Below are 24,440 nucleotides of genomic sequence, written 5' to 3' on the forward strand. Positions count from 1 at the left end.
CAAGCAGGGAGCTGGTTGGGAAGTAGAGCTGCCAGGGTTAGAATCAGCGTCCATATGGGATCCTGGGGCTTTCAAAGCGAGGACCTTAACCATTACGCTATCGCACTGGGCCTGGAAATTTCTAGAAGTATATCTTGTAGCTGTGCAGAGCGCTCTGACTGGAAATGCAGAAGGGCATAGTTCTGCAGATAAGCCAGGCAGGCAGTGTAACTAGCGAGCCTGCTGACAAAGCCCCAGGGACACACAGCTGCCACATCAGTTATTCCTGACTCCACATGGTGCCTGTGGGGAACTGGACCCCACCTGACACTTTTTCTGAGCCAAGGTACACTCAGATACATTATTGGAATTTTCCTTAAATCTGGAGGTGCAGAGCATGCCACTGGGGTTCCTCTACAGTTACTGACTGGGACAACATGACTCCCAAGGGAGATGTTGGCCCAGGAAGACAGTGACCCTGATTAGACAACCAGGGTAGGGCCCGGTGCGGTGGTCCAGCAGCTAAAGTCCTCACCTTGGACACACCAGCATCCCATATGGGCACCGGTTCTAATCCTGGCAGCTCCACTTCCCATCCAGCTCTTTGCTTGTGGCCTGGGAAAGCAGTCGAGGACTGCCCAAAGCCTTGGGACCCTGCGCCCGTGTGGGAGACTTGGAGGAAGTTCCTGGCTCCTGGCTTCAGATCAGCCATTGCAGGTCACTTGGGGAATGAATCATCGGATGGAAGATCTTCCTCCCTGTCTCTCATCCTCTCTGTATAGCTGACTTTACAATAAAAAAATAAATTAATCTTTAAAAAAAAAAAAGACAACCAGGGTATGGCGTGTGGGTAATTGCATCAACTGGGGCAAATTCTGCTTGCCAAGTCCCTGATTGACAAGAGTAGATCGAGTCAGGATCCATGCCAGCGGCTTGGGGTTGGAGAGACACTTCTGCCCTGTGTCCCTGTCTTTTTGTCTCTGGAGAGAAAAAAGAGAAGATAGTGAAGGAACGGGATGCATACTCGCATTTGCCAAGGTCGGCGCTGAGCTGAGCTGGTGTGTTGTCACTGCTGCCTGGCCAGAAACAGCAAAAGTAGAAAGTGGAAGACTGAACAAAGGAAAGTATTGAAAATGTGCTGGCTGGAAACCTTGGCTCATGCTGAACAAACAGGCAGGCCGAAAAATCCCATCCAATTACCAGGCTGTTCCCTGTTGTCATTGGTTACACTTCTGTGCTGGGGAAACTTTGGAAAGCCAAGGGAGGGAGAAGCCTGTGATATAATTAGAAGGCCCTCCCCGACAGATTCTAGCCATGACTTTCACTTCACTGACCGGCCCCAGTCCTGGCTCCTAGAAGCTGGCTGGAAGGTTTACAGATGTCTCTCCCCTCTGTTGCAACAGCCATGTGTTGACACAGTGTCCCAGACAGAACCAGGAGACTGGCAGGGAAATGGCTGAGCTCTGTGAAGAGCCAGGGGACCCAAGGACAGCTGCTCTTTGTGTCCACATCAGCCATTCTACCTCTTCTGGCCTCGCTTCTGACTCTATGAAATGAAAAGCATTCTTGAAGAGAATGAACCATGAAGGAGTAAAGGTTTACATTTCATATATATATATGATTTATTTATTTTTATTGCAAAGTCAGATATACAGAGAGGAGGAGAGACAGGGAGGAAGATCTTCCATCCGATGATTCATTCCTCAAGCGACCACAACGGCCAGTGCTGCACCGATCCAAAGCCAGGAGCCAGGAGCATCTTCTGGCTCTCTCAACCGGGTGCAGTGTCCCAAGGCTTTGGGCTGTTCTCGACTGCTTTCCCAGGCCACAAGCAGGGAATTGGATGGGAAGTGGGACTGCTGGGATTAGAACCGGCGCCCATATGGGATCCTGGCGTGTGCAAGGCGAGGACTTTAGCTGCTAGGCTACCCTACTGGGCCCTAGAAATATATATTTTTTAAGAAGAATAATTCACTGTGGGGAGGGCTGTGGATGTCCCGACGAGCCTCCGAACCTCTGTGCCAATGCTCCACCCCAGACACGATCTTCTGTCTTTTCCCCCAGATGTATTTGGAACTTTGGGTTTTCTGTTACTGGTTCCACTTCCCCATGTAAATGGAATTACGTTCTTGGTTATCTACTGGAAGGGACTTTTGTTGGCTATGACTTCCAGTCAAAGTTTTTTTTCCTCAACAAAATCACCACAAGGCAGTTTGGCCAGAGGGTTTTCTGTTCCCCAGAGGCTCCTGAAGAGCTCCTGGATATGAACCAGTATCCCTTTTAGCTGGCAGATGCAGGCCCTCAAGGCACCTGTCCTGGTTCAGCAGTTACTGCAGAGAAAAAGCAACGCCTACTAATAATTCAGCAGCTGAAGCCGTGGTGATCAGAAAGCAAGTCAACACATTTTGTCAGGGTTGTTTGAAAAGCAGCCGGTCAGCTCAGGAGAGCTGGAACTTCCACTGTCCACTCAGGTCTTCCCATCTTCTCAGAACGCAAATGGGAACCAAAAAATCATTATCAGCCCAAGTGAGAGGAGCTCACTGGCATTGCATGGTGTAAAAACGGATTGATTGATCATGCTTTGAAACTTGCAAAGTGAAGAAGGAGGCAATGTTATGATACAGGATATGAATACAGTGACTCAAAAGGTGTGGCAAAACCAACGTGCTGTGGCAGCTCTCCTTGCCAACCCTTTGGGAAAACAGTCCAGCACTTCCTGAAGGGGTGAAATAGTCACTGTTTGCTCTAGCAATTCTACTCCTGGGGCTATACCAAGAGACATGGAAGCAGACATCCATAGAAAAACTAGTAAGCAAATGTTCCCAACAGGATTATTCATAATAGCCCCTAAGTGGAAGCAACCCAAATATCCATCAATTCATGAGTGAATAAATAAAATATGGCAGATCCATACAATGGGGTATTATTTGCCCAAAGAAAGAAATGAAGACCCAGTACATATTGCAACATCATAGGCTTTGCAAACATCATGGGAAATCAAAAAAGCCAGTCATGAAAGGCCACGTGTTCTGTGCTTCCAGCCACATGAAATATCCAGAACAGGTAAGTTTGTGTGAGAGAAGGCCGACTAATGGTGGCCTACGGCCTGATGACTGGGCAGTGAAGTGGGAGTGACTTGTAGTGGGTTTCTTTCTGGGGTGACACAAAATGTTGCTTAACATGATTCATGGTACTCATTGTGCAATTTTCTGAGGATATTCAAAACTACTGTGTGTTTTTATTTATTTTATTTTGAGAGATAGCCTAGAAAACCCATCTGCTGGTTCATTCCCCAAATTTCCATCTCTAAGCCACAGAGTCAGGGACTCGATGCAGATCTTCCAGGGGAGAAGCATCAGTCCAATTCCTCCAGCTATTGTTGTGCCTCCCATGTCTGTGGTAGAGGGAAGGTGGAGCAGACGCTGGGCCTGGAGTTTGAACCCAGGCTTTGGATGTGAGCAGTGGGCATTTTGACTAACGTCTTACTCACTGGGCTTGCACCTGCATGGACTTTTTTTAAAAAAGGCGAAAGTTGCTATAAACACTGTTAAACTAACACGGTGATATTTTCCTAAATATATATATATTTTTACTGTGGTGTCTCCATATTTAGAAGCAAACCCTACTCCATGGGAGGACTTTTTTTGGGAGGGAGGACTTTTTTTAAGAAAATAAAATATTTACTTATTTGAAAAGGCAGAGTGTTAGAGTGGGAGAAAAAAGAGAGAGATCTTCCATCTCCCAGTTCACTCCCCAAAAAAGCATGATAGCCAGGGCTGGGCCAGGTGGAAGCCAGGTGCCAGGCAGGAACTCCACCCAGGATGGCAGGGCCCCAGCACTTGGGCCATCTTCCACTGCCTTCCCAGAACTGTGAGTGAGAAGCTAGTTGGAAAGCAGAATAACTGGAACTCGAACCAGCACTCTGAGAAGGGATGCTGGTGACATAAGCTGTGGCTTTAACTTGCCGCATCACAAAACTGGTCCCCCTCTCTTATAACGGCCTTCAGCTAGAATGAATCACAGCTTCCCTTGTCTGAATTAACTCTTGTATCTGGTGTTTGAAGGGTAGCATCAAAGAAGTGCACTGGGCAGAGAGGTGGAAGGTCAGGTATGAACTTGGGATCCTGAAGCTGGCTCCGTGACTTTGGGCAAGCTCCTAGCCCCTCTGTGCTTGTTCATGTATATTAAAGAGGATGAGTTATAGTATGTACCTTCCAGAGACATTGGGAAAATCAAGTGAGCGAATTGTAGAAATAAAGCACATGGGACAGAGCCTGGCATTTGGTGAACATGTAGTAGCTCTGTTAGTATGTATCCTTATCAACTTCACAGATTGAATATGAGGGGGACACTGTTTACCTTCTGCCAGACTCTTACTGAGAACTTGGACTTGGTCCTTGAGAATAAATGAATCATCGCGAATGGAGCCGTGTCTAAGCTGTGGGGCCAAATTCAAACAGATCAGATCATTTCCTTTCTCTTTGGCTGGGACCCATGGAGTTTCTGGGAGATTTAGTCTCCACTGCTAAAACACCCAGACCCAGCAGGAGACCTCAACCTTCCTTAAATATATCCATTCTCGAGTTCTGGAGTGAATTAGCAGAGCTCAGCCTCGGGTGATCCAGGGTTATGGTGTGCACACGAGGCCCTCAGTGCGAGAAGCCTGGATTTAGGATGCTGTGACTCACATTGCAACCTGTACCATTTCCCCGAGCCTTCCTCAGTGCTGTGACCTGGCCTTTGGAGACTATAACTAGGAACCTTGCTGACACCAGGCTCGTGGGCCCCAGCGTCTGCCCACCTTCATTCTGCCGCTACCACTTGCATGCCCCGACAGCTTGCTTTCACAGTGACCTTGCTGCTTGTCTGTCCTTCAGTTGCACTCATTCAAGAGAACGCCTCCGATTGACCTGTGGCCTGGTAGATAATGGCCAGTCCTGGGCAGTACTGGCTATGCTAACAGACTCTACCTGTGTCCTATGGGTGGATCGTAAACATTGCTTCTAGGACTCCTGCTGGACTCAGGATGGAGCATTTTCCTTTTCCAGAGGGAAGACGTAGGCACAGAGAAACCAAATTATTTGTTTAGGGAAACCAAGAAAGAGCTGGAAATTGAGCTGGGCCAGAATTAGACCCTGTGGATCACAACGCGCCTAGGACACAGTAATCAGCCAGACTTCATGTTTAAATAAAACATTGTTTAATAAAATACTGCATACACATATTTTTCTTTTCAATGATGTTCAAGGCAGGATGGTTGACGTGGATGACAATACATGGTATTCTGTATAATTGGTAGCAAAAACAAGGTGTTTTAAATAAGTAGCCTCAGCTCAGATTGGAAAGCAGACCAGGGAGAGTTCAGTGTTTCCTCTACAAATGTGCTCTTGGTCATCTTGGGATGGAGAAAGGAGTCATATTTACCCTCCAGGAATCATAAGTAACATTGGAGTGACCTTCTGGAGAGAGGGATCCCGCCTCCCTCCTTGCCATCTTGCCCGAGGTTGGAGCTTGTAACTGAAGTCTACAGAAGCACCATGGTCACCTTTTGGACATGTGGGGAGCAGCAGAGCAGGGGTGCAGTCCCTGGGACACGCTGGGGGACAGCATAGCTGGGCTGACAGAGAGGAAGATGGGAGGAAGAGAAAAGCTGACTATGCCTCACTGACGTGGTCCAGCGCAATTACTGAGGTCACCAGAGACACTCAGGGATCTGAAGACAACATGATGGCATTTTGTCTAGAGCAGTAAATTGCCAGTGACAGAGTTAGCCCACTTCCCAGCTACTCCTGCTCCCTTCAGGTCAGTCTGCTCTTCCAGTCACTGCTTCCCCTAAAAACTGTGGAGGCAGTTTGAGCCACGTTGTTTGGCATATAATTTGCATAACATATAAGATCCTGACAACTCTTCTTCTATCCTGCTGTCTCTTCCTATCAAATTTGCTCTCTCTTTGACTTGATCAGGATGAGCAAGGGTAGAAAAATCTCTGCTGGGATGTCCAGCCAAGATGTGTGAGCATCCCTGCTTGGAAGTGTCTTACTGTCCTGCGTGTCTGTCGGAAGAACCACAAGGAAGTAGGTCTCGGGGAGAAATCCAGAATGACCCAACTTCCGGTTGTCAAGGCATTCTCAAATAACCTTGTGAGCTTTGCCAAAAGCCTCATCCCCAGATGAGCAGCATGGCAAAAGGAGGGAGGGCACTGGAGCTGACTTTGAACCCCTCTGGCCTCCAGGTGGGCTGGCGGAAGACCTGGATGCTCCCTCAGGCTTCGGCACAATCACGGGCTTTATGTACTCTGCACCTCTCACAAAGACTTCTTGTGTGTCTGGCCCAGGGCCCGGGCGAGGCAGTAGGGGATGAGGCTGACAGAGGCCAAGGGCACGATGGCACTCTTGCAGAAGGACAGAGCGTAGAAGATCAGCTCCACTTGGGAAGGGGGCTTCAGAGAGTCAAACAGGTGCAGCAGGACGAGAGAGGTCACGATGCAGCTGAGGCGGAAGGGCAGCCGCTTGCTGAGTTTGCCCTTGCAGCTCTCCCTGTACATGCGTGAGTTGAGAGCCAGCCCCAGGCCAAAGAGGGTGCCCAGGTTCTTGAGCAGGCTGGCAAAGGGCGTGGTATCGATGTGCACCCACTCGGGCCTTTCACACCAGCGCTTGGCCTTCTCCAGGGTCCATAGCAGGTCCACGCCCAGCCCCTTTAGCAGCAGATAAAAACCGACGGCGAAGCTGAACAGGAAGAAGGTGATGAGAAAATATTTCTTGAGGCTGGCATTGTAGATGCTCTGGATGTGGCAGAATGTCTCCGCCACGGCGATGCCTGAGTGGGAGGAAGTGCGACCATGAGAAGGGGCGGTTGTTTTGTGCCATACCTGCCCTGGATCTGGAGCAACGGGCCACTGGGCAGGTTGGCCTGCCACTAAATCACCTCACATTGCAGGGGAGCCTGGCTTGTTCCCAAGTGTGTCTCCAGCATAGACTTCTGGACAGGAGCGTCCCACTGTATGCTGGCTTCCTGCCAGGGGATCCCCTGTCTCTGCTTGAAGACCGTTAGGAGCAGACAGCTCATTCCCGCTAGCCCCTTTACAGCTCTGGATGGATTTGACTTCTGGAAAGTTCTTCCTTATGCTGACTTCCCTAATGTCACCTCTCAGGCTCTGTTCTCTCTGTGCTAGTAGGAAGCTATGAATCTAGCGCCTCTGTTACACATTTGAGAATGGTCTCCACCCTAGATATCCCCAGGTTTTTCACTTGAAGTGGCAGGAGGTGCTAACTGCTGTGTTACTCCTGTTCACCAGGAGACCCCTGGTTGCCTTGCTCTCAACACTGTTCTTTGACTGTTCTTCATTTCCTGGGGGAGGGGTGGGGAGCCCACCATTTCTCCTAAGCTCCTTCATCCCAGTGCCTCCCCACAAGATCAACATGTTTTTCTTATACTTCACCTTAATCTTTCCTCTAAGAAAACACAAAGACACAAAACTCTCTCAGATCAACTGTTGGGCTTACAAATGGGAATGTATTCAAACCAAGACCTTCTTTAGGGCACTGTGTTAGCTTGCTAAATGTGCTAGATACCCTGAGAACTAAATCAGGAGCTGCCTACAATTCCAGACCAGGAAAAAAAAAATCGAGAATTTCAATTGGGTGACTTGATTGGATGTCTTGCAGTTTTCCTGGACCACATTTAATCAGCAGATCTGGGGCACACATGTAGAAATGAATCTCTCCAAATCTTTCACCCTTGACTTCCAACCCACTGAAATGGCCACAGCCTGTGTCTGTGACTGGAATTCTGGAGCTTTGTCCAGATTAGGAACTAATGGGATTGGAGGGGAAGGAGAGGGAGAGTTGGAGCAGCTGATACCTGACAAGACTCCGGCCACAACCTGGTGGGGAAAGTGAGCAGCGAGGTAGATCCGCGAGAGACAGACATTCAGCTGCACAGCCCAGAAGGCCAGCCACAGCACGATGCTCAGCAACCTACAACGGAAGAGCCTGTTGTCATGCAGCCCAGGAACAATCAGGACAGGGATGGTGGAGTGTGCAAACCTTGGGTGCCGTCCATACTGGGGTCGCTGCTCCAGAGCTTTGAGATGCCTGGGACTAGTGGCAAGTCCTCCCAATGATGACTGAGAATGCGTACAACAGCTGCATACCCACTCTGCAGTGGGAAGGGCTCAGGTCTTTGTTTACTGTGACCTACACAAGTACCCGCCTCCAGAAGTCCCTGTTTCTGAAGCCCTGGGGCCCCCTGGCCGTCTGCTCCTTAGAAGCCCCATCCAGGCCCTCAGCTCCCTGTCTGTGAAACAACAGGTTGCACAAATAGTCCAGGTCTCATGAGCACCTCAGCAGAAGGGTCGCAGTTCTTATTAGGGCCAGCTCAGGTTAGGGAGCTGGGTTGCAATGCAAGGCAGAGAAAGTGGTGTGCTAGCTGCAGAGAGAACCTCCGCTGGCCCCCATGCTCACCCACACCCCAGGGTGAGTTCTTACCGAAACTTGTAGGTCAGCTTTTTCTTCCCCCGAAAGATGGAGAGGATGGATGTGACCATTACGTAGTACACACCTGCTGCACCCATGGCATGGCCAGAGGGACTCCCTGCGGGGTAGAAAAGAGATGAATGGATTCAAGACAGGAAGATCTCCACTTGGGGACCAGTGTTTGGTTCGGTAGTTAAGATGTCCACATCTCACGTCACAGTGCCTGGGTCCAAGGCTTGGCTCCAGATGATTCCAGCTTCCTGCTAACGCACACCCCAGCAGCCATCCTGGGTTAAATATTTGGCCCCTTGTCACCACGTGGAAGGCTTGGGTTGACTTCAGAGCTCTTTGCTAGTCCTGACTGTTGCAGGCATTTGGGGGAATAAACCAACAAATGGGACCTTTCTCTCTCTCTCTCTCTCTCTCTCTCTCTTTCTCTTTCTCTTTCCCCCTCTGAGATAAATAAATGAAAACAAAACAACAACAACAAAAAAACAGTGCATGTCAAAATTTTTAAAAAAATACGTTTTTTCTATAACAAGATTTCTACTTGGGAGAATGCCAAGAGGCACCATGTATCCAGTCTTCTACCCCTATGTCTATTCTATCATCCATTCATTTTCTTCTTCTTCTTCTTTTTTTTTAGAGAAAGAAAGAGCACAATGGCACGGACCCAGTCATTTGAGCCATCACCATTGCTTACTAAAGGGACTAGGGACACTATAGGTGAAGCTCTTTGCATTTGCAATATCACCTCTGAGCAGCCCTAGGCCTAACTCAGGACTTTGGTGTACTGAGATGACTTTGCATTTCAAAATGAGCCGCCCAATGGACAAGGACCTTCGGGTCTGTCTTGTTCACTGACTAAGGTGGGCACTGAGGGGAACGAGGGTCTGCGGGGGGGAATGGCTCAGGGCTGCTCTCTTGTTGCTCTGTTTGTGTGTGTATGTGTGTGGAGGATGCTGGTAATGGAAAAATCAAACCCATCATTTGACTTAGCTCAATCTCTCCAGCTGTGACTAAGAAAAGGCAGGCTTGTGAATCAGACGGTCAACTTGGGAGCCCTCATGTGCTGGGCTAGGCTGCTGGGAAGGGCAGCCAAGGACCCTGATTCTTCTGTTTTCTTGCTTTGGACAGAGGGCCACGGGACAGTCCTCCAAGCCCTTTGCCAGGATGGAGGGAGCAGGAGTTGCAGGGGCCTCCCTGGACCAGCAATTGGGGTTCTAGGAACACCAGGCTGATTTGCAGGAAGGCTTGGTCAAGTTATACCGAAGGGAAGCCCATGTCCCTGCAAGATTGATTTCCTCTACAACGGATGCTGCTACGAGGTGCCCACGGTCAGCCAGGCCCCACCTAGCTTCTGGCCCTCCAGAGCTGCAGTCTCACCTGGGCCAGTCTCGCAGGTGACAGGGAACTGCTTTATCAGCGGCACTGAGGTGTTGCTGTAGTAGTCGGTGTCCAGGACCCACCAGTATGGCCGCTGGCCAAACAGAATCCTGCGGAGGAGAACCAGGGTTGGCGTCACTGACTGAAGGTTTTAGCGCGAGGCCTGAGTCTTTGAGAAGAGAGTGTTATCTTGAGAATACCTCTGAAGGTATCTCAGAAATCTCATGGATCAGAACATTCAGTCTTGTGCTTAAGACATCCACTTATCACATTGGAGTAGCTGTTTTTTTTTTTTTTTTTTAAGATTTATTTATTTTATTGGAAAGTCAGATCTACAGAGAGAAGGAGAGACAGAAAGACCTCCCATCTGCTGATTCACTCCCAAAGTAGCCGCAATGGCCAGAGTTGTGCCAATCAGAAGCCAGGAGTTTCTTCAGGGTATCCTATGTGGGTACAGGGTCCCAAGGCCTTGGGTCATCCTCTACTGCTTTCCCAGGTCATAAGCAGATAGCTGGATGGCAAGTGGAGCAGCCGGGACATGAACTGGCTAGTCCCCTGTGGGATGCTGATGCTGCAGGCAAAGGATTAGCCTGTTGAGCCACCATGTCAGTCCCTGATTTCTGACTTTTCAGGAGTTTGTTTATTTTTGTTTGTCTGAAAGGCAGAATGAAAGAATGAGAAGATAGACATTGATCTTCCATCTGCTGGTTCACTCCCCGATTTCTCACAACAGCTAGGGCTTAGGCCAAACTGAGGTCTGGAGCCAGGGACTCTGGACCCAAATACTTGAGCCACCATCACCTGCTGCTTCCCCAGTACTTTAGCAGGAAGCTGCATCAGAACTGGAGGCAGACCTTGATCCCACAAGCTTTGATATGGGATGTGGGGGCTCCAAGTGGACACTAAAATAAAGTTGGCTTTTAATTTCATTTTCCATGAACTTAACAGAAATCTGTTTATTTATTTATGCTTCACTTTAATTAAAAGACAGAGAGACACAGGAAGTGAAAGATTGTCCACTTACTGGTTTACACTCCGTTTGGGTCAAGCCAAAGTTAGGAGTCTGGAACTCAAGATGGGGCTCCTGTTGGGGAGCGGACGCTTGGGACCCAAATAAGTGAGCTGTCAGCTCCTGCCTCCAAAGGTGCGTATTAGCAAGAAACGAAAGTGGAGGCAGAAGAGCCAGGACTTAGACCAGCGTCTCCGACATGGGCTGTGAGCATCTCACAGACTGCCTTCGCTGCTGCCCAACATCTGCCCCTTCTGGGTGCCTTTTTGAAGTATGCCTACATGTTTCCTTGCAGGAAGGGGTAACAGGTGGCTGTGGAGGGGCTGGAGAGAGAAATCACATGGCACAGCCTTCTCTATAACGTTTGAATTTTGAACTGTCTGAAACTATTATCTATTCAGATATAAATAAATAAACCCAAGATCCTAAAATAACAGCAATAACAGCAGCTACGTAATTTAAAAAAAAAAAGTGTTTTGGCAGGATGCATACAGCGTCCATCTTGGACTTGCAAACACAATGGGCTCCCCTGACATCTGCCCCCGCACCAGGGATCAACCTCCCTGGGGGATGGGACCTCAATTCCCAGGATTGCTCTCTGTGGGGACAGAACTGCAGGAATGCTCTCTGTACCCTCTCTTTCCCAGACAGGCCACTCTCCCTTGAAAAGGACCAACAGCGCCCACTGTGGAGGCAGGTGCCGAAGGTCAGAGTGCCCCTCCCCCACCCCTCTAACACCAGCACCACAAAGGTGGAACAAGGATTCCACCCTGGCAGCAGTGACAGCCGCCTCACTGCCGTCTGCCCCAGGGCCCCCACTGCGATCACGTGCCTGGCACAAGCCCGCACTGTTTTCTACTGCCCTGCTGCTGAGCCAGCAGGTTTTAGTAATTCCATCGATCAACCTTGAGCTTGGCAAGAGAAGAAATCTTTTTGCTATTCTAAATGAATTTTATCGTTTATAGACACAGAACCTTTTGGCTAAAAGAGAGCACCAGGATCCCTGTGGTAGACTCAGATGGTTCTAGAAATAGGAAGGATTGGGAGGGTGACTGATGCCTTCATTTTTCCAGATGAGGCCACAGAGGCCAAACTGGACATAGGCCAAAGTCAGCCAGCCCTGGCCAATAAGAGCTGATGATCAGGAGTATGAAGATGTCTGCTTCCCACGACAGGGTACCTGGTTCAATACCCGCCTCTGGCTCCAGCTCCCACCCCAGCCTCCGGCTAACGCAGACCCTGAGAGGTAATGGTAGGTCACTGAAGAAGTTGGATTCCTGCCACTCATGTGGGAGGCCTGAGCTGGGTTCGTGGTTTCCAGTGTTAGCCATGGCCATTGTGGCCGTTTGGGGAGTGAAACAGCAGCTGGGAGCTCTCTATCTCATTCTTTCTCTTTGCCTCTCAAATAAAGTAAAATGATTCGTTTTTAAAAAAAGAGTATACTGTTAAATACTTGGGATGTTGGCAAGCCACTTGAAAATGGTTATAATGGGAGTATCTACAGGATGGAAATTGGCAAATATTAAGACCGGGGCTTCTCTTCTTTCTCCCAAAGTCAATATATTAATCAGGCCTGGATACAATCCAGTTCTTTGAAGCTGGCCCTCCTGGGCTTCAGTCCTGGCTCTGCCATTCATTTCCTAACCAGGTTGGACTGGGGAGTCCTTTAGATCGGAGCTTCGTCTCTTCATTTGTGAACTGCTTGGGAGCTACTCCCTAGCAGAGCGCTTAGCACTTGGGCTGGCATATATAGAATCTTTTATCTGTGTTCGCTATGGTTTTCATTCAGGTTCCAGAAATAGCATTAAGATTTCAGATGATAGAACTGAATATCAAGGATGGGTATCTAACCTAGCAATTAAGAAACCCATGCCCCTCATGGGAAGCCATGGTTTGATTCCTGGGGGTCCAATTCATGACTCGAGCTTCCTGCTCATGCAGGCTCTTGGGAGGCAGTGATGATGGCCCATGCAGTTGAGTTTTTGCCACCCATGAGGGAAACCTGCATAGAGCTGCTGGCTCCCAGCTTCAGCCCAGCCTAGTCCTGATCACTGCAGACATCTGGATAGTGAATCAGTGCCTAGGAGCTGTGTGTGTGTGTGTGTGTAAAATAAATCATTTTTTTTTTTAAGCCTGGAAATTCTGAGAGCTGATGTGACTTTCCAAGGACATGCTTGGCAGGTGGCAGGATGAGGGCTGGAGCCCAGTTCTCTGGAGGCCTTTCCACCAGTCAAACAATAGCTTCTGGAGCCTCCCAATTCCTTTTTCACACATTATCTTTCTTCTTTCATGCATCTACCACAATATGATTTACTCTACTTCAAAGAAATAAAACTAGATTTCTTTTTTGCTTAAAACCCATTATTCAAGACTTTTAATGCTTCACTTGTCTTTCCATTCCTTCAATTTGTATGAAATCAGCTTTCTTGCAGTTTCAACTCACAGAATTTTCTCTGTCTTTCCCCCATCTGTAGAGAATCCAAACTCAAGGATCTTCCTGTAGAACCCAGGGAAAGCTGCGACCCAGGGAAATCATGGACGGTCCAGCCCCACTCCTGCCCCTCACCTCTCTGTACAGTTCTTACCACTTAAAGACAAGGTTGAGCCAGTCTCCGATCACAGCCACCCATAGGAGTTTGATGCCCACAGCTTCTCGCAGATGGAACCAGATGGGAAAGAGGACATAGAAAGCGTTCCTGAGGTCAGCGATGACGGACACCAAGATGAACCAGTCCTGGGAGTTCTGGTAATTCACCTGCAGATAGCGCGTGGACTGGATCCCAAAGTCGTGGAGAGCATCCATTCCCTCTTCCATCCCCAGTCCCTCGGCACCCAGGAAGCCACTGGCAGAGCCCTTGCAGGTGCTCCGGGCTTGGTGGTGATTGCTCTGCTATCAGTCGACACCTTGCCCCTGTTTTATGCACCCTGTATTCCTCCGGCAAGTCAACCCAGCCCTGACCTTTGGACTCAAAAAGTACTTTTGTCTAAAATGTATTGATCAAAGGTGCATCACCAGTAGGTCGATGCGAACATGTTCAGGCTGATTTACGTAAAATAGAAAAACAGGCACACAAAAACAGCCTGATCAGCCATGCACACAGCAGGGCCAATGATTAACTTTGGCACGCCGCTCTGCAGTGCAAGGGCTGCCGTCCGAAGCCCTGAAACCGGGTCAGAGGCACAAGCCAGTCTAAATGCTGTGAAGGTGTGTGATCACATTGCACTCCATTGAGGACCACAAAGTTTTAGTGCTAGAGATACTGAAGCTCTGAAGTCACCCATCTTAAAATGGGGTCAATTTGGTTGTTCTGGGAACTGTTGTCCACTTGGCTGGCCCTTTCTTAGCTGCATGGAGGGCCTGGGGTTTGCTCCTTAGACCAGCCCTCTCCCCAACAGTAGTTCAGAATCTCTTAGGGCCAGAAAGAATCATTTGTGAACGGATCAAGTAGCCTTAAAGTTGAGTACTTTGGGGGCTTTAGCAGGCATGTTTGAGCAATAGAACAGGTGTCCATGTAGCAATAAGGCGATGTATGTGGGCCTGGCACAATAGCCTAGGTGGCTAAACCTTCACCTTGCATATGCTGGGATCGCCAGTTCATGTCCCGGCTGCTCCACTTCCCTTCTAGCTCCCTGTTTGTGGCCTGGAACAACAACAGAGGACAGCCCAAAGCCTTGGGACCTTGCACCTGCATGGGAGACCTGGAAGAGACTCCTGATTCCTGGCTTCAGATCAGCTCAACTTTGGCCGTTTTGGCCACTTGGGGGAGTGAACCAGTTGACAAATCTCTCTGTATCCCCTTGTGTCTGTATATCTGCCTTCCCAATAGAAATAAATATATTTTTTAAAAGAGGGGGGAGGGAAGGAAGGAAACAGAGAGAATGTATGTGGTTTTAAATAACAATGCCAGCAAATGAACAATTTGGAACTTTGGAGAAACTGTTGGAAATTTTCAGGTATTTTTGAAAAAGAGCTAGTGTTGCCTGAGCTTTCAAATATATGTGACCCCCTCTTCCTGGTTCTAATTTTGATGTCCTGAGTTTGCACTGAGTTACCTAGGATTCAGTAGTGAGGAGGGGAAAAGTTACATACACTTTCTTTTTTAATTAATTAATTCATTTTTATTTAAAAGGTGGATTTACACAGAGGCGGGGATACAGAGAGAAATATCTTCCATTTGCAGGTTCACTCTTCAAAATGGCCACAATGGCTGGAACTGAGCCAGTTCAAAACCAGGAACTTCCTCTGGGTTTCCCACATGGGTGCAGGGTTCCAAGGCATTGAGCTGTCCTCAACTGCTTTCCTAGGCAACAAGCAGGGAGCTGGATGGGAAGTAGAACAGTCAGAAATTGAACTTGTGCCCATATGGGATTCCGGCGCTTCTAAGATGAAGATTAGCTAATTGAGCTATTGCACTAGGCCCTAAAGGCACATTTTTCAAGGACAACAGCCAGAGAGGGGAGAATAAAACTTTTTTTTTTAAGATTTATTCATTTTTATTACAGTCAGATATACAGAGAGAGGAGAGACAGAGAGGAAGATCTTCCGTCCGATGATTCATTCCCCAAGTGAGCCGCAATGGGCCGGTGCGCGCTGATCCGAAGCCGGGAACCAGGAACCTCCTCCAGGTCTCCCATGCGGGTGCAGGGTCCCAAGGCTTTGGGCCGTCCTTGACTGCTTTCCCAGGCCACAAGCAGGGAGCTGGATGGGAAGTGGAGCTGCCGGGATTAGAACCGGCGCCCATATGGGATCCCGGGGCGTTCAAGGCGAGGACTTTAGCTTCTAGGCCACGCCGCTGGCCCGGGAGAATAAAACTTTTAAGACTTGGCCTGCATTTCCTGCCAGTCAGTTCATAGTGACGTGTAAGGGATAGTTTGGGGACAAGGGAAAGCCCAGAGCCCCTGAATCTGTTGCTAAGATTATTAACATTCCATGCTGGAAATGATTAAAGCATTAGCCAGGAGACATGAACCTCAGCTCCCCTCCCTGAGACAGGGCCTCCCTCTAGCTCAGGAGACCCCAGTTGTCCTTGGTCATGTTGTCCCTGTTGGCCCCAGCAGCCTCCTGCTACCACACCCAGTCTGGACAGCAGTTGCTGGTAGTGGCTGCTGGGCTGCTGAGGTCGCCTGTGACTGGCGGTATGGGAGGGCTAATATATGTGTGTTCTGCAATGCCAGACCTGCGCAAGGCTGCCCCTTCCCTCTACACGGGAGATCTTCCTAGAAAGCATTGTGTAACTTCTGTGGTGCCCCCCGGGGGGCACCACGATCTAAGGTGAGACAAGGACAAACAAGGGAGATCCCTCTGATAAAACACCAGCTGGCATGCAGCTCTGCCCCGGGTTCTCTGAGCTCGGCCTCTGCCCGGGGGCAGGGTCCTGTTGTTGTGCGCTCCACCCACCTTCCAGGGAGCCTCATGGAGGACTCTGGTGTAGACAGAGTGGAAAGAGATGTGTGGTGGAGCTGATATCCCAGGCTGGACAAACAAGGCCGGTGGAAGAGTCTCTGGCAGGCTGCCCCATCAAGCAGAGGAACTCCGGGGTTCAGAGAAACTGTGGGTTATGTAATGGGACTGATTGTTAGACCCCAGTTGCTTCCTGCCTCTTCCTGCAACTTCTCATCATGTGCAGAAAGAGGAGAGACCCTAAAGGATCTGTGTCTCCCCGAAAGCCAACTGATGAGAGATGGCGTGTGCCCTGTAAGATCTTGTGGCACCTGGGGTGGGTGTTGCAAGTGAAGCATTTGCGTCACTGGAGGGCTTGCTCATTTATAGAACTGTCTCCAGGGAGCAGGTGGTTAGCCCCATGGAAAACATGCCCATGTCTTACACGGGAGTGTTGAGATTCTGTTCCTTGCTCTGGGTCTTGATGTTAGCCTCTGTCCGCACTGACCCAAATGGAGGTCCTTGCTGCTTGATTCCACATGGCCCACCCTGGCCATTGCAGGCATTTGGGAAGATTCAATGGAGGGGATCTCCCTCTCTTTTTCTTAAACAAATAAGCATCTCAAAGAGGGGCCCGGCCAACTTCTTTAACTCTTAAGATTTATTTATTTTATTACAAAGTCAGATATACAGACAGGAGGAGAGACAGAGAGGGAGATCTTCCATCCGATGATTCACTCCCCAAGTGAGCCGCAATGGGCTGGTGTGCGCCGATCTGAAGCCGGGAACCAGGAACCTCTTCCGGGTCTCCCACATGGGTGCAGGGTCCCAATGCATTGGGCCATCCTCGACTGCTTTCCCAGGCCACAAGCAGGGAGCTGGATGGGAAGTGGAGCTGCCGGGATTAGAACCGGCGCCCATATGGGATCCCCGGGTGTTCAAGGCGAGGACTTTAGCCGCTAGGCCACGCCGCCGGCCCTAACTTCTTTAACTCTTATCATCTTCTTTGGGAAGGTTTCCAGTTTAATTCAGCTGACATGTCCCGGGCAGGTTGGCACCTGGCTTGCCAAGGAACTCCAAGTTATATGGTCATTGTTCTCTGCTGGTACTGGGAGGTCAGATGGCACCACTGTTGAGCTGGGGTTGTGGGAAGTGTCCTTGTGTTGAAAGCTGGTCTCAGGTGGACAAATGTGGGCTCACGCTCTGAAAATGAACCGTGGGGTCTAGCAAGTGAAGCCCATGGAAAAACCTTTGATCTCTTCTTGGTTATTTTCTTCACACCCAAAAGCTGTGGGCTTCCTCATTTTTTTAATTGTTATTGTTTTGTGTGTGGGGGGCTTCTTTTTAAAAATTATTTTATTTTACTTATTTTTGTTGGAAAGTCAGCTACAGAGAGAAATATCTTCCATCCATTGGTTTACTCCCCAAATGGCCACAACAGCTTGAGCTAGCCCTGTTGGAAGCCAGGAACCAGGAACTTCTTCTGGGGCTCCCTTGTGGGTACAGGGATCCAAGGGCTTGATCCATCTCTGCACTGCTTTCCCAGGCCATAAGCAGGGAGCCAGATCGGAGGGACATAAACCGCTGCTCATAAGGGATGCTGACACCATAAGCAGAGGTTTAGCCTGCTACACCATGGCGTTGGCCCTGCAGGTTTCTTGTGTTAAGACTCACACGAAGGAGGCCCCAGGAAGTACATGTGCACCTGCTGCTAGATAACCGCAGCTGGGTGGGCACTGCGGCTCTGCGGGTTAACTTGTGCCATGAGAACTTGGCATCACACTTCAGAGCACCAACAAGCTCCTGCTGTTCTTCCCATCCAACACCCTGACGGCTTGAGGACTTGGGCCCCTGCCACCCCCTTGAGAGACCCAGATGGAGTTCTTGGCTCCTGGCTTAGGTCTGGCCTCACCCCAGCATGTGGGGGCATCTGGGTAGTAAACCAGCAGATGGGAGATCTCTCTCACCCCTTCTCTCTTGGTCACTCAGCCTTTCACATAAATAAATAAAACTCTCAGCAACAACTACAAAAAGTCACTACAGCTGCTTTCAGTGTTTTGGCGCCTTCCTGGCCTAGAACAAAACTGACGCATTGCCTCCAACTGATTCCTTTGCCAATAGGAAAGCAAGCAAGAGAAGCTGCCCTGCACTCTGTGGGTCATCCCAAACTGCACATCTTACCAATAGAACATCTGACTTTCCCTACAGCTGAGTTCTGTGTTTTGGCTGGGCCCTTGGCCCTTTTAGGAGAGAGGTTACTTCTACTTTTCTCAGTGGTCACCTGTCGAATGAGTTTTATATGTACAGTATAGTAGGGGCACAGACCTGCCTTAGAGTCACAGTTTCCTATCTGAACAGCAGGAAAGTCTCCTTAGGGACACATGCCTGTAAAATGTGTGGTTTGCTTGCTGGACTGATTGATGGTGTCTTTACCTCTTTGAGGTGTTTCCCCTTTACCAAGTGACCAACTGGGGAGATGGGTAGTGGTGGACAGTAGGAACTGGTCCATTCCATGGCTTCATCTGCTGAATGAGTGACCCCGTTAGTCTGTTAGAAAAAATGTGCTGGGGAAAACTGGTGTGGGGAGAGGTAGATTAATTATTACTAAAGCATGCAAATGGCTGACTTATCTCTGGCGCGGTGAGAAAGTTCAGTTTTAGGACCTTGAACTGGGCATCTGTTGACCAGGTGGGGGAAGCGTGGCTCTCAGGATGGGCTGGACATTTTGTCTGCGGAAAAATACACCCGGAGACATTTGCTTCCGTGGCAAACAGCTCCCAGCACTGCTCCCCCTCCCGCTCTTCCATGGCTGCCTGGTCCCATAGCACCAGAGACACCAGGACCGTTAGGGGGACTCCAGCCTGCCATTCTCCCTGTCTACCCTCTTCCTCATGCCACCTCCCTGAGAGCTGCTGCCCTGCCTGTCAGCAGACACACTGCAGCCCGCCACCAGTCCCTAGTTGCACGAGGGGCGGGGGGTGGGGTGGGAGGCGCCAGGCAGCCCTGGGCCGGGCCAAAGCCCTACAGGCTCGCCTCCTTTCTGGCAGAAGTTAAACAAATTTGGCAGTGGGACACTGCCCAGCAGCAGCAGCCAGGAAGGTTTCCCAAAATAAAATGTGTTCAGGGTGGTTTGAAAAGGTCTCATTTCCCCCCTTGTCCTGACCTGGACCCTGGGGGCCGCTGAGGTCCCTCCTGGTTTCAAAGCAGCGACTCTTTGGAAGGAGCAGGAGGGGCAGGTAGCCGGGCCACAGAGAGGGAGAGTCTGGGAGCTGAGCTGAGCAGGTATGGGGGCGCAAGGTGCGTTTCCTTCAGGCTGCCTCAGACATTCTGACACTCGCTCCCTGCACCCCGGCCCAGGACACTGATCCCCATCCCCCAGCCTCTCTCCAGGACTTATTACAAAATCCAGATATCCTTGCCCTCTGTGTAGCCTTGACATTGGCCGAGCTGGAGGTCAGTGAGGGGGCTGCCTGGCTGCTGGTTATCTCACAGAAGTCAATTATTCAGAACTACCGGAAGGAAAAGATAACCGTTGGGCCTATTTTTAAAACAGGAATATTTTCAAAACGAGTCTTCACATGACTGAAAACAAATAGCTGGGAAGAATTTTCTGTGAAGTCCATCTTCCTTTTACCTGTGGATACCTTCTAAGCCCAGACCCAGGCAGTGGGTATATCAGAGAGCCCTTCCCTGCCCGCCCATCACCGGTGGCAGCTTCCCATTGGAGCCTGGCTCCCGGCCAGATCCTAACAGATCCCTTACCCCCACTTCCAGTCCCTGGCTGTCCCTCCCCCTGCCCTAGCCTTGTTGTCCCTTAATGAATCCTGCCTTCAATTGCTGGAGACATTTCATCCCACCCTAAATGCTCCTGTTGTACACCCAGTTTTTGGTTTTTTTTCCCCCTGCTTCTGGAGCAGGCCGTGCTGCAGGCAAGGAGGGACAAAGTGTCAGCAAAACAGTGAGGTTAGTGAGGTTGCATCTTGCCTGAGAGATAGATAGAGAGAGAGAGTGTACAGGCCTGGAACAGTTCTGAGCTGTACAAACAGCAGGGCTCCCGTAGTGGGCCATTCATCTAGCCAATGCCTGTCTCCCTAGAACAAGTCTCCGGTTGCCAGAGTGAGAGCAGATCAGAGGAAGTCCAGCTTGCTCTCCCCATCCCCCCTTGCTTGCCTTATTCCTGCGGCTACAAAGCTTGCTTTCACCTTAGCAGGTCCAAAGTGGAAAGCGAGGGGATGGCTCCGGCCCTGGAGCTGGGACAGCAGGATGCCTGTGGCTCGCTCCTAAACCCTGTGCCACTTCAGCGTCCTCAGGTCAGATCTGCAGCCTGGCCTTTGGTCCTGCCTTCTCCCTAACACTGGGCTCCACCTGACACCGTGGCAGTAACTGCCTTGAAGTGCTGGCTGCAATGTTACTCAGGTCGGTTCTACTCTTCTTCCTCATTCCATGATCATGTGATACTGGCCCCCCAGTGGGGCATCAGTTGGATAACCCATGTATTCTCCACACCCATGGTTCTTCCGCCAGACCTGTTCTCCCCCCACACTTGCCTGTTGGGGAACTGAATCTCCAACATCCCCTGCTGTCCTACAGGCCCCGAGCCTGACAACTTGAAGTCCTCTTGGATGCTTCGTCATGCTCTGTATGTAGTGATCCACTGGGACCTCTCTGTATTTTCATTTATGTATTTGAAAGAGAGACAGATACAGGGAGAGAGAGAGCTCCCATCTGCTAGTTCACATCTCAAACGCTTGCAGTGTACTCACTAGGTCTGGGTCAATGGAAGCTGAGTGTCACATAGCCCTGGTCTCCCCTGAGGGTGGCAGGAACTCAACTGCTTGAGCCTTCTGCACTGCCTTCCAGCCACTATTTAAATTGGAAGCTGGAGTCGGGAGCCTAAGCCGGAACTCAAAGACTGGTGCTCTGATGGTGGACATGGAGTCCTCCTTGGCTTTTTAACCACGGAGCTAGATACCTGTGCCCTTCCCTGTATTTTTGACTCTCATTGCTGACCAGTCCCTCGCTCTATCTCCATGAGACCCTTCATTATCTAATGGTCTCCTTCCCTTCTCCTCACCCCCTAGGCCAAGCCCTTCTGTAGGCACTTGCAAAGGAGCCGACACAGGACATGGTCCTTTAACTTGCCTTCTGGGTACTATTCAGTGGTTCCTCCATTGCCTACAGAATAAAGTTCAAACTCAAGTTCATGCACAATCAAAACCCTGCTTATATCCTTAGTCTCATGCCTTGGTATCTCCCCACATCCCAGATATTCAAGATGGGGTTGGGTCTCTCAAACATGCCCTGAGTTTTCTTTGTTCCTCCAGCAGTATCCGTTTTCCCATCTCCATCTGTCCAGATTCTGACCATATTTCAAGGTCAAGCTAATAAAACCTTCCCAACCCACTGGCTCCCACCCCTCATTCAATGTCAGGGCTCCCTCGAATCTGATGGTTCCAAATCACTTAATGGTTCTGAACTTAGGCCACCTGCTGATCGCTTATAAACCCTTCAGTGCTGTTCTCTTGTCCCCCCACCCCCGGCTTTTATCCCAAGCTCTGGGCACCAGCAAGGCCCCCAGAACAGAGCCTGCTTGCCTATTTGGTGCCCCGTGTGGGAGGTCATTCTGGTGACTGAACTTCCTGACTTTGCCTTTGATTCTGGCTGTCTTCCCACCCAAGTCTGGCCATCAATCCTTGAGTTTGAGTGTCCTCTTGTATTTAACCTGGCCTGATGGGGCATGAGCTACTGTGATGCAATCTCTGGGCTGTGGCTGGAACCCTGGGTTCGCCACCTCTTGACTGTGGCAGGAACCCTCCAAGGAGCACATGGCGGTGGCAGGTGCTCTGGGAGGGAGACCATCTTTAGCTCATCTGTCCATACCTGTAGCCACATGAGGGACCCACTTGAAGACCCACCTCACAGAACCCAACCTAGACACCGACTCACAAAACTGTGAATAAAAGAAGTGTGATTGTTTCTTTTAAACTTTAAAAAATGATTTATTTATTTTTATTAGAAAGTCAGATTTACCGAGAGAAGGAGAGACAGAGAGAAAGATCTTCTGTCTGTTGATTCACTCCCCAAGTGGCCACAATCCGGAGCTGAGCCAATTCAAAGCCAGGAGCCAGGAACTTCTTCTAAGTCTCCCACGCTGGTGCAGGATCCCAATGCTTTGGGCCGTCCTTGACTGCTTTCCCAGGCCACAAGCAGGGAGCTGGATGGGAAGTGGAGCTGCCAGGATATGAACGAGAGCCCATATGGGATTCTGGCACATGCAAGGTGAGGACTTCAGCCACTAGGCTATTGGGCCCCCTTTTAACATCTTTAACAGATTTATTTATTTTTATTGCAAAATCAGATACATATAGAGAGGAGGAGAGACAGAGAAGAAGATTCCCTGTCCGATGATTCACTCTCCAAGTGACTGCAATGGTCGGTGCTGAGCCAATCCGAAGTCAGGAGCTCTTCCGGGTCTCCCACATGTGTGCATGGTACCAAGGCTTTGGGCCATCCTCGACTGCTTTCCCAGGCCACAAGCAGGGAGCTGGATGGGAAGTGGAGCTGCTGGGTTTAGAACCAGCGTCCATATGGGATCCTGAGGCGTTCATGGCAAGGACTTTAGCTGCTAGGCCACGCCACCGGGCCCTTAATATTTTTAAAAATTCATTTTTACTTTTACTTGAGTGATTGAGCAACAGAGAGAGAGAATTTTCATCTACTGGTTCACTCCCCAAGTACTCATATCAGCTAGAACTGGGCCAGGCTGAAGCCAGGAGCCTGGAACCAGGACCTGAATCATCATCACCTGCTTGCTCCCAGGATGCACATTGGCAGGAAATTGGATCACAAGTAGAAGAGCTAGGGCTTGAATCAGGCACTGCAAGATGATATGCAGGCATCCCCCAAGCAAACATCTTAACCTCTGAACCCAATGCATACCCCTAAGGCAGTTTCTTCCTTAGAAACTGAAATACCCAGTAGACACAACTAGAAACTAACAGGCATTTGGTGAGCATTTACTACATATCTGGGACTAGTTTGGGAAAATGACGTGGAGTAGCAGCTCATGTACTTCAGTCCAAATCCTGAGACCGACTTTATGGACTTTGGTTTATCAATGAGGAAGACGAGGGGGCAGAGATGCTGGATAACTTGCCCAAGGTCACCTTTGTGGGACCCGGTCCCCATCACCTGCCCACAGAAGCCTCCCTGACAGATGCTGGGATGCTGCCTCAGCAGAAACATTGTGCCTCCCCAGCATCCCTCCCATCCATACACCAGATCCACTGTCAGGGGGCGCTGTTCCCAGCCTGTGCCACAACCCTCCCATGCTCTGTCCTCATGGGTCCACCTCCCCACTCTCTCTGTACCCTGCCCCCAAGGCTGTGCCCAGGACTGATCTGCTGCCTGGCCAACGTCCACCTGCCAGAAACCCTCCAGGGCCAACTTTGGCCGGATCACCTGGGCAAGTGGTGCAGGTCTGCTCTGGAAGGGAAAGGCTTGGCCTCCGCGTGGCAGGCCTGCCCTTTGGCCTCCTTTCCCAATTTGACCTGGGCTGCCAGGGGGAGTCTTCACTCAGAATCTTTGGACTTCTTTAGATCTCGCCTGCTGACGCAGTCATAGGTGAAAAGGTAGTTTTTTTTTTTTCCAAGAGCACAAATTGCTTCCATGTAGCTGAGTAGCTGTGAGAGGGCACGTTTCCATTCTTGTCTAGTGTGTGTCCGTTTACCTGCCCTTGTCCATTGCGCGTTCATTGTGTGTTTGCATACCCGCTCTGGTTCATTGTGTGCTTTTAGGATGTCACTTGCCAGGGATCAGGTGCTAAGTGCTTCTCCACCATGCAGGCCTCCCATGCAGTGAAAAAGCAAGAGGAAGTAGTGGGAAGATCTGTATTCAATTCCAGTCCAGTCTTTACCAGTCAGGTGATTTTGGGCAAGTTACCTAATCTGAGTTTTTAGCTTCCTCGTTTGTAAAACAGAATTGAAATTAACTATGCAAAGATTGTCAAAAATATAATAAAAAATGGAAAAAGTTAAAAAAAAAAAAACAAAATTGATAATATCCACCTCTAAGGTTACCATGAAGATTAAATGAGCTGACAGGTGGCTGATACCCAGCCCGAGCTGTCTGCGGGTCTCCTGGCTTCTTCCTTTAGTGGGAGAACTGAAACAGACATCGCCTCTGTGGTCCAGATGGAGCGCATCCTCTAAAG

General features: G+C 49.8%; 3 protein-coding genes across 7 annotated transcripts in view; 2 read left to right on the forward strand and 1 right to left on the reverse strand.

The window, feature by feature from the left end:
- The window catches only part of PTGES3L (prostaglandin E synthase 3 like), a 128,840-nt gene that overhangs the window by 38,157 nt on the left and 66,243 nt on the right, over positions 1-24,440 (forward strand). The window lies entirely within an intron of this gene.
- AARSD1 (alanyl-tRNA synthetase domain containing 1) overlaps positions 1-24,440 on the forward strand; it is a 91,578-nt gene that overhangs the window by 28,869 nt on the left and 38,269 nt on the right. The gene's annotated exons all lie outside the window — the stretch shown is intronic.
- Positions 5,830-13,731, reverse strand: G6PC1 (glucose-6-phosphatase catalytic subunit 1). Its single transcript, XM_004597344.4, has 5 exons — positions 13,434-13,731; positions 9,840-9,949; positions 8,466-8,571; positions 7,840-7,955; positions 5,830-6,795 (listed from the first exon to the last, which is right to left on the reverse strand). The coding sequence occupies exons 1-5, from the start codon at positions 13,661-13,663 to the stop codon at positions 6,284-6,286; spliced, it is 1,074 nt and encodes a 357-aa protein (XP_004597401.2). The 5' UTR covers positions 13,664-13,731; the 3' UTR covers positions 5,830-6,283.

The sequence above is a fragment of the Ochotona princeps genome, chromosome 17, assembly GCF_030435755.1.
Source record: "Ochotona princeps isolate mOchPri1 chromosome 17, mOchPri1.hap1, whole genome shotgun sequence".
Classification (NCBI taxonomy): Eukaryota; Metazoa; Chordata; class Mammalia; order Lagomorpha; family Ochotonidae; genus Ochotona; species Ochotona princeps.